The following is a 10,899-nucleotide window of genomic DNA, read 5'->3' as shown; positions in this document are numbered from 1 at the left end:
TTTAAATTAGCATGCATCATAGCTTAATTTCATTTGAAAATTATTAAAAGAACAAAGTATAGGTCTATAGAAAATTAATGAGATAAAGAGGAGATTCGGCATGAGTTTATATTTCTTATAAGTACATTCTAATTGTAATTAATTTCCAAATCAGGCAACTAAATTAAGTATTGTTTTATTTACCCCATGCTATTGTGTTACTTCAAGGGGTGTAACATTAGGTACTTAAATCAACAATAAAAATTTTCTGCAGGAGAGGAGGCTCAGTGAAGGAAAATAAAAAATAGGAGGCTCAATTAGCAAACATAAAACTGCATGTTTTATTTATTAAAGACAATGAAATAAACAAGAAAATACAGATAAATACAAAAGATGTTGTAAAACATAATAGATTTTATTTTTTCAGAAATGGAAAAATGTCCCTGAATAGTTTTAGATGTATCTTTTAGTAGTAGTCAGTGTCTAATAATAAACAATCAATTTTATGTTCTATTTAGCTGTATTAAATGATTTCTAAGTTTAAAGATGAAATAATTCCCATCATTTTGAATGTTGGCTTTCAAGAGCAAAGATATAACTGAAAAGAAAAACAGATGAGACATAAAATGATTTGCAAAATGTAGTAGCTTGTGAATGTAGATTCCAGTTGTAATAATGATCACATACAGACACTCTCGCAATACACATATACACCCCACATCCCTATATTCCACAGATACATTTCTCAATTCAAGATATGATTTTTACAAGTTAATCCTACAATCATAAAGCAAGAAGCTATTAAAGTACAAGTTTTTATTTGCTAAATTTAACAAACTAAACATCTAAAAGTTATTAAAATGATACTGAAAGATACTTTTATTGGCTTTTTAAAAGACAAATGCAAATGAGGACATCTTAGTCAAAAAATTAGTTTTCAAAAATGTCTTAAATGAAATAAATATAATATCTAATACAATCTCTTCCTGTAAGAATCTCTAAGACGGGCAATGCTAAAAAGCCAAGCTTCTCATTTGATAATCCCTAAAACTGGCATGTCCCTTACACAATTTTTTTTTCTTATAAAGAACATGTAAAATACCCATATTTTCTTATAATTTGCCCTAAAAGAAACTATCTTTAACATCCAAATTTTCTCTATATATTAAGTTCACTTAATTTAAAATTACTAAAAAGATATCTAGAGACAATTTCTAAGAAAAAAATGTGGAAAGTAACTTATGCATGGTTATTTACAGAAAGAGCTTTGCTAATGATGTAAAATCATATTCAAAACTCTGACAAAGCCTTTCTAATAATCAGCACTGCAAATTTCAAAAAATCTTTATACCTAACAAAGGATGTTTCATGTATAGAGTTACCAGATGAATCTAACAACCAGAAACTAAAGCATTTGACATGGTTAATTTCATTTTTTATTATATTAAACTTCAGGTCAGAAGTCAATGGCATTTACATGCTGGAAGACTGTTGTTTATCACTTAACTCTTTCAATTATATCACTGATTAACCAAATGTGACTGGACTTCACTGCTACAACTTTATGGTTTCTTTCAAGTGTATGCAAATCTTTTAAATGCGCACATATGCAAATGTGCAAAACAAATGAAATATAAATATTTAAGAGAATGAACAGAAATGGCTATTAGGCATAAACCACCCTGCCATTCAATTTGAGAGCTCTATCTTTTCTTGACTAATGTGTCTTCTGTTATTAGTGGTCTTCTATATCCTATTAAAGTTGTAGGTTTACAGATGATCTGGAATTTCACATTGGCATAAGAAAGGAATGTATGGTTGATGCAAATCTAGGAACAAAGAAAGATTTAGTCTTAAAATGTATTAAGTTGCAGTTATATAAATGATAATACTATAAAACCCCATTTTACAAAGTATACCAAGTATATAATTTTTTTATAAAGATGACAGAATAGCCTATATCAGAATATATTCCCAAGTTTAAAGCTTCTATAGGAGACCATCTAAAGACATTTACATTATATTTTAGACTTTTGAAAATGCAAACAAGATAATCATACTGACTACCCACAGAAAATCATTTAAATTAGTATAATTACTTTGACTTTTATCATACAGTTAAAACTGACAAACTCTTAATGTCAGTGCATGCAAAGACATTTTACTCATTAAAGAGAAAATGGGACATCTTTGCGGGGAGATCTTAATGGAACATTTTAAACTATAATATACTATAATATGATCCAGAAATACAATTGTATTCATTGTACTCTACAGTAGAAATAAACTGTTGGCTTATGTAAAATTCATGTAAGTTAAAAATAAAATTTAAGCAACCAAATCACAAACCATATAATTTATGTATAAAAAGAAAACTTAGTATACAACAACCTTGAAAAGCTTTGTACTTGTGGATAAATCCAGAAATTAAGTGTTTTAGCAGACAGTTTGTTTAAGCAGTTCAAATACTTTAAAAGTTCAAATCATTTATAGATATGAATTGTATGGTACTTGCTTTCAAAAACAGGGTAGAAAGTAGAGATGAGGTCTCTTTATGTAAAAATATCACTACCTCCACAATAAATAAATGCTCTCACTTACTATCTACATGGCCTCCAGAAACTCACTGGATATCTAGTAAGACCTTTGCTGATTTCTTTAATTATTATTTATGCAAGCTGTAGCCTTCATTGTTAGTACAAACTGGCACATGTTAAGAAAACAATAACAGAGCTCCTATTTTTTTCACAAAACTTTCTTTCCTTGATCTAGTTTGTTAAGATCAATGCATGGCAAACTGCTTTTCAATCACAGAATTTTTTTGTTCTTTTCACCAGATGTCGAAGTGGATTTCACATTGTTTCATGCAAAATGCCCATCCCTTCTGAGTAAATGCTTTATCATATTTTTTCATGTCTTCAAATTTTTTGCTGGTAGTTACTTCATAAATATACTGTGGTCAAAGTTTCAGTTTACTCATTATACATTTTAAAAATTAAAATTTATGAAATTCAATTTTAAAAATCTAAGTGATCTTTAAAAGTTCACTTTATTAAATTTCAATAGGCTGATTGTTAACAATATTAAGTGTGCTAAATCTGAGTAAATAACATGAGTATACATCAAGCATTTAACATGCATCTGGTAAATTTTAATACATAAAGGGAATAAACAGTTAATACATTAATATTTCTTACCTCTATAATAAGAAGAAATATCTTGTTCTATGAGCAGCTGCCATACTTTCAGACATGTTTCTGACTTTTAGATAATTAACAAATCCTCTGAAGAAAAGAAGCAGGCCTAAGAAGGTTAAAATAATAGAGATATTATTTTCTTATACAGAAAGGGGGCATGATATATTTAAAATAGACAATTATAAACAAGATCCTCTTGGATTAAGAAATTTTATCTATAGAATTCCATTCATTCCATAGTACATTTTACACTATAATGATAACTCCATCATGAGGAAACAGAACTTACTGCCACCTAAAAAGTCTTTCGATTTATTAAGCCTAAGGATATCTGAAGTAGAAATTAAAGTAAAGCAAATCCAGCCATGAAAATCCAGAATTACACAAAAATACATTTAAAAAATGATAGTAAAGTTACCTAATGCACTTAACTGATTCAACTCATAGAAATCCCATTTTACCAAAATTTTCTATTAATATAGCTACTAAGCAAATTAAGGCATATTTACTTATATAAAGTATTCAAGAGAGAATATGTGTATGTTAATGCTAACAACTGTGGGGTAAAACCAATAAGCCTGACTAGCAATAAATATATCAAGTGTCTGTCATCAGTGAAATCTGTATGTGAAGATATGTGCATTATGTAAAAAATTTTAATTATTAGTTCTTATTTTCAAGTAATAGCAAAAGACTAATTTATAATAAAAATTAAGATAAAAATCAGGAAAGACTTGAGAAGTAGCCACTCTAGTAATTTCTTAAAGGAACTGAGTTATATCTATCTCAGCATTCTTCTCTGTAAAAACAGTACTTTTAAATAATAACCACTTACATCACAGGTATCTAATAATTAATAAAACAATGCCTGTGAAATGCTTCAAAGCTTCAGATGGAAAATATTAACTAAGTATAAAAAGCAGTACCATTAATAGAATTAAATTTTTGATATACTTAAGCATATAATTCTAAGGGAAACATTTATTAACCCCAGTAAATTTTTAATCAGGTAACTGCGGGGGACAAAAACAGAAGATCCCTATGCAGGTAACTTTTCTTTTACAAGGAAGAAGAGTTTGTCAATTTAAAATGTAAAGTCTCAAACTAAATTTGTACCCCCAACTCCGAGTAATCAAAGTACTAAAAAAAAGAAGCATGTTTATAATAAAGACAGAAGATATATACGATGACTTAAATAAGTATTATAAATTTCAGCTGAATCTGATCCCATCTGCTTCCCAGACCTTAACTACTTCCGTTTGTGACTCCCACTCTGAATTCCACCACGTCTTTCCAGATGCTGTTCAAAGATAATGGGATTGTGATCCAAATGTAAAAGTATTAATGAAAAGTGCAAACTAAAATTATTTGTGAAATCGCCTCTTTTGTCTATGAAGCTATTGTTTCTAAGACACATTTTGTTCTCCTCGGGTATTTTCTAAAATAAACCAATTCATACCTAGAAACCAATCACTCAGTAGCTACTGCTTCTGAGTTCTACAATGTTTTCAACATTCTGCTCATGGATTAAATTTTCACGCTGCCCTAAATGTTCGATTATGGCTCTAATGTAGAAATTGCACTTGTCCTCTGCATTCCTCTCTGTCCCACTCTGTTATCTTCCTAAGATCCTCAATCCCTTAATAATATATAAGCAAATATACTCATTTAATATGCTTAAATACCTAAACAGACTTTATACGTTCTTTCACTTTTAAGTAAGAATCTCAATAAAAAGCACAGAATTCAGGTAGTCAGAATACAAATAACAATATAAAATCTGGCTAACCTCCGTATGTCTTAACTCCCCCCAAAAATCACAACACTAGAATAATTTTACTATTTTTATTAAAGAAAGAATCCAGATCTCTAGTGACCTTAAATAACCACTAAGAATTTGTGTCCCACAAAATCCTACACATCCAATAGCAGGACGAAAATAACAACTCAAGGAAAAGACTGCCACCTACTGAAATGCCATTATTTTCTAGTACAATTAATTTTACTAAAGAAATGTAGGCTTTAAAATTCTATATAGAAATAAAATGTGTCCTTCATGTCAGTGAATAAATTTGAAATGTGGGTTAAAGGTAAATGTAATTTTTAAGATTAACTTAATTATCATACATCTAAAGTGAAAAACACAAGGGAACAAAAAATAGAAATCCATAAAATTTATCAATTTGAATAACACGGCATGCTTTATAAGAAGATAACTTTTAAGAAAAGTACAGTGATTATTAGGCATGAAGCCTTTCCTTATGTCTCTCTGGCTGATTAATGAATAATGCAGGGCAAATTTCAAAAGTATAAAGAATGTTTCAGTGATCCAAAAATAAGAAAATGGATAGAACATTCACATTTAACTATCTTCCTGTCAACATTTTCTAAGATCATTAAAAGAAATTACGTACGTATATTTTCCAAGATAAAACTGAAAACAATTATTTTTCAATCATGTTAGTATTTTCAGGTTTTATAGTGTTCAACTGTCATTCAATCTGTATTCTTTAAATTGAATAGCTCTGTATTTTAAATCTAAGAAATCTGTAGTATTATGTAGAATTACGTGAACAGCTGAAATGATGTGTTTGGATATGAAATTTTACAGAATAATTATTTCCACATAAGTTGTAACACAATTTATAACTTACAATTTTAGGAAATATCAAAAATAAAACTAAATGCAAACTAATCAAAGTGAAATGCATTGAGAATAGGCTTACCAAGTACAAGAAATATCCACCAAAGCCAATATTGTCCATTAAAATATCCAGTAAAATAGTCAGAAAACTATGGAGTAAAAAATAAACATATTAATCATATTTATGTACCTAATTTGAAAATCATAGATTAGCCTCAGTTTCAGAATGATTTACTTTAAGTAATCTCTTAGCACTTAAAAATAGCACAAAAAGAAAAACAAGAAAAAACAATGACATATATATAATTATTTGATTAAAAAAACATGGCAAACAAACATATGCAAAGTATTTTAGAAACAAAAATTAGTTTCAAACTGCTTGTGAGGAAAAAAAGGTAAAAGCTATATATCTGAATCCAACATTTTCTCATTAAAAAGTCCACGTCAGTTCTTTTTTCATAATCTCTCAAAGCCATGACTACCATCCCAAATACACTACAGCAACCCGCTGCTTCAGATATTAACACCAAAAGCCACATTAGTTTAATCTTATCAGATGGGGATGTTCTGCTGACCTCTAAAAAGAAGAGCTTTTGACCTTCTGTACACCCCCTACTGTTAATCACTGCCAAGAATACCAGGCACATAAAGACCCCCAGCTCATTAGAGTCTTTTTATTTTCAAACTAGTTGCTCCAGCATTCAGTTCCTAACAGTGAGCTGAGAACAGCTAAATGAACCTTGAAGTGGCATTTCAACAGTTCCTATTAGTGGCCATGGTAGGCAGTTTCATATTCTCTGTGAAATAAGAATATAAACAGGCATAGATAGAGACAGGGTTTGATAATATTGGACAAAGGTACTTTTCTATGATTAGATTCTAGTCATTATGATTTATTATATTTTTTTATAAAATTATTGGGGTGACACTGATCAACAAAATCCAGTAAATTTTAAGTTACAACCCAAAAGTATGTCATATATATATTGCATTGTGTGTTCACCACCCATAGTTGACCCCTTTTACCCCTCTTTACTTCCCCTCACCCCCACTTTCCTCTGGTAACCATTAATCATTTTTAAAGTTTTTTTTAAAATATCAACCTAATTTTCTTCAGTTACTTTGGCTATTACTCTTTAGCATCTAATGATGCATCAAATAATTGTTTTCAAAAGTGTTTATTATAATCTATTCTAAAACTACTAAAAATTAGCTTGTTTTATCTACTATTTCCATTGGTCTCCAAACTGAATCTGATTTAACTAAAAATGATTTTGTTCAGTATAGATTTGTCTTCCAATCTGAAATTAATTAAAAGTATCTATTTCCAACTTTATAGGTCATTATTTCCAACTATTCATTGGCAATTTCCATAAATGCTTAAAAACCTATACTTTTGGTAGTAACAAAAATGCTTAAAAATTATAAGTAATGTCACTATTGAGGAAAGATAGATACTAAAGATTATCTAACTGTTTTTTAAAGCTTTTAAGTATTTTCACAGGAAGTATTTACAATTTGTAAATGAATCATGATCTAAATTCTCAGGCTCAGAGTTTTAGAAATTTCAAAGTTTAAAAAATTCCTAATACCATTAAAGATGCAAATCCCCCATTCACTGACACCTTTAAAATGTACAATGAACGGAGAACTAGAAAATTGGGAAAATATAACTTGTAAAGTAGGATTGCACTACATTATTTTTAATCAAGTGATTAATAATTAGAAATAGAAAGTTTTCAATTAGGTTTTAGAAACTATAAGGACAAGAAATAAAGAACCAAAGCAATACATTTTTAACTTTCTAATTTCAAAATATATTTAATATATAGTCTTAAGTGGCAAGAGGCAACCAGAAAATTAGAACAATGTCATTCATCACCCAAGTTATTTAACTAAAGCTATTCTTTATTTACTCCCAAGTGAAGAATATCATTACCTTCACCTCAAAGTCAAAGAGAAAGACTCACTATGTAAAAAAAAATAATGAGCTTTTGGGCTCATTATTAAGTTATCAAAAATGCTGTAAAATACTAAAAATCATATGGCTGAGACCAATTGCTGTTTCTTAAAATAAATAAATAAGTTATGTTGACTGGCCAATCACAGGCAGCAGAAATCAAATTGTAAAAAATAAATTAACCAACAAGAATTTATCCGATTTTATTTTATTAATATAATCCAGTGTTTTATTGTTTACATTCTGTTTACTTTAAAAAAAAAAACTTGTTTTTAATAAAACACATATACATATTTAAAGAAACAATAAAAACATCAAAAGCCTTACACACACACAAAAAAAACATCAGAATCTTGAGCTAAAGATATTTACACTAAATCTGAAGTTAATGACAACTCAGAAATGAAAAGGAAAGCAGCAGTATGACTTACACATTACTTATTGTCTAATAAAAGGAAACACCAGGCTTTTAGGAGAAAACCTTTCTCTTAGCACTGACTTCCAAGGAAAATTTATTGCTTGGTGCATTATAATAAAAGTCAAAGTACAGAGGCAGTACAGAATTAGGAGAACAGGCACTGAATTGAGACCAAGCTAAATCCAGCCCACATAGAAACTGTAGGACATTAAGCAAGTTATTAGACTCTTTTTATTCTTAGTTTAATCATCAATAAATGGTTGGATTGTCACCAGCATCACTGATACAGATAGGGTTAAAGAATTTAGTGTTTGTAACAAATTATGCCTGGAACATAATAAAGTTCTCAGTGAATGGCAGCTATTATTATTTTATACAAACGGTTTTAAAAATTCCTTTTCTTACACCAATTCTCAATAAATACTACTGGTATAATATTAACCTTAACTCAGTAAAGATATTTTAAAGGGAAACTAAATAGTCCTGGTGATCAAACTTGATGCAAGTACATACCTTACAAAATTTTCAGGAACTCTTTAAGTTCTAGTTATAAAGTTCCCCATCTTATCACATTAACTGGAGTTGATTGCTAGATAATATAACCTAGGGTTCGGTTCTAATGCTCATGGTGGTAACCCATTTTACATTTTTTAAAAATGAAATTAGAACTCAAATCTGCCAGGGGGCAATTATTACAATGGCTCAAGTTTTAATCATTTCAGAAGAAGCCAATCCATAGGTCTTAACCAAGAATCAACTGATTAATAACCAAAAACCTATGATCTGGTTTTAACAGAGGGAGTCAGATAAGATTACTGAACCCTGCCTGGGAAGTGAATAAATAAGTTTAAAAATAATGAAGAAACACATTAAATTCACAGTTTAAAATATTTTTGGTCTACGGCCATGCCACCCTGAACAAGCCCGATCCTGTCTGATCTCGAAAGCTAAGCAAGGTCGGGCCTGGTTAGTACTTGGATGGGAGACCACTTAGGAAGACCAAGTGCTGTAGGCGTAAAAAAAAAATAAAAAATAAGGAATTGTAAGCTGACAAGGTCGTTGAGGTCAACCAAGGGTTGCCTCGCCTAAAAAAATACATGTTTTTGTAACGGGCACTATTTTAATCAATTTGGTAATGTAAGTACACAAGTGTCTGAAGTACTTAAGAGCAGTTGACATATCAGGTATGTGATTCTACTGACAATCACAGGAGGATGTGACTCATTCAATTAGAAATCAATGTTTAAATAAATATGATTTATAGAAATATATATTTTATTAAATGTATATTAGCACTTAAATATATGGGTAACTTTTAAAAAAAATTATGAAACAGTAAATAAAGCCACTTTTGAACATTCTCCTAGGCCTTATCCTAAAGAAACTAAAAATAAAACTGTAAAAAGAAGTCAAAAGCAGCCTTCAAGAAGCAAAGGTGAAGAACTGGGAAAGGTTATGCTAACAATAGTACTGTCTATGCAACTATTACAGAGAACTATGTTGGACTAGAAGAGTTGTTGAGATACGAGAAAGAAAAGGACTTAATCCTTGTTGTCTCCCTACGCACTATCTTGTACATAAGAGGTAGACAGAGGGTGATTTCCAAAAACAGCAGGAAAATGAGAAGGCTTAGAAAGAACATAAGAAGGGAAGACACTGAGTTCTGATAGCCACTTGAAAGACCTATACTTTACTTTTGATCTCTTAATGTTATGAAAAAAAGAGAGAGAATGAGGAGATATTTAAGTCCATGATAATTTTACTAACCAATAGAAATTTTTGTTTTAACTGATTTTAGGCATGCCTGTACCATGTCACAATAGTGGTAGCCACGAGTTACTGAGCATGTATATTTGTGCAGCAACTTGGCAAGATACTTCAATTATATTATTTCCATACCTCACAAAATTCTTGAAAGGCAGCTATTATCAGCCTATTATGAAGAAACTAATGCTCAGAACAATTTAAAAACTTAAAGTTAGAATAGTGATATAAAAAAGATGAGATTCAAACTTAATTTTTTTCTGCTTTCAAAGCTCTTTCCATGTACACACAGTAGTCCTCCCTTATCTGCGAGGGTTATGTTTCCAAGACCCTGAAACCACAAGCAGTACTGAACTCTACATACGTTTTTCCCATACATACATACCTATGAGAAAGTTTAATTTGCAAATTAGACATAGTAAGATTAACAACAATAATAAATATAACAATTATAACAATATCCTGTATAACAATTACAATAGACTGTACTAAGAGTTAGGTGAATATGGTCTCTCTCTCTCAAAATATCTGGAATTTTCCACTTAGTATTTTTGGACTGTGGCTGACCACAGGTAACTGAAACAGCAGGAAATCAAAACTGTAGATAAGAGGGACTACTATATTAACAGGCTATCATAAACACAGTTATAAACATTCACACCACAGAGATCACTATAATAGTTAAGTCTAGAAGGTATAAGTCTCAAAATAATTGAATTTATATGCATAAAATGAACAGTTATGAACCACACAGGGAATTTCATATATTTTTAGAGATAAAAGTGACAGAGGTTATTATCAAGACACTCACCCTGACAATAAGGATCCATTTGATCAATGAAAGGCCAAATCCACAGATGGCACCATACCTTCCGGCTATGGTATTGGTGATACAGAAGGATAAGCAAAATCCAAGCCAGTTGAAAATAAATGCCAC

The 10,899-nt window shown here is 30.1% G+C and overlaps 1 protein-coding gene and 1 pseudogene across 1 annotated transcript in view; one reads left to right on the top strand and one right to left on the bottom strand.

Annotated features, from left to right (window-relative positions):
- Positions 1–373: 373 nt before the first annotated feature.
- The window catches only part of NDFIP2 (Nedd4 family interacting protein 2), a 60,739-nt gene continuing 50,213 nt past the window's right edge, over positions 374–10,899 (bottom strand). The window contains exons 5-8 of the mRNA XM_006913803.3: positions 10,774–10,898; positions 5,903–5,969; positions 3,177–3,282; positions 374–1,808 (exon numbers count right to left, since the gene is read on the bottom strand). Coding sequence (XP_006913865.1) covers positions 3,179–3,282; positions 5,903–5,969; positions 10,774–10,898 — 296 coding nt within the window. The 3' untranslated portion in view covers positions 374–1,808; positions 3,177–3,178. The remainder of the gene's footprint in view (positions 1,809–3,176; positions 3,283–5,902; positions 5,970–10,773; position 10,899) is intronic.
- LOC112481542 lies at positions 9,095–9,213 on the top strand (annotated as a pseudogene).

The sequence above is a fragment of the Pteropus alecto genome, unplaced genomic scaffold (genome assembly GCF_000325575.1).
Source record: "Pteropus alecto unplaced genomic scaffold, ASM32557v1 scaffold72, whole genome shotgun sequence".
Taxonomy (NCBI): Eukaryota; Metazoa; Chordata; class Mammalia; order Chiroptera; family Pteropodidae; genus Pteropus; species Pteropus alecto.
The sequence above is the reverse complement of the archived record's forward strand: the minus strand, read 5'-3'. Positions and strand labels throughout refer to the sequence as shown.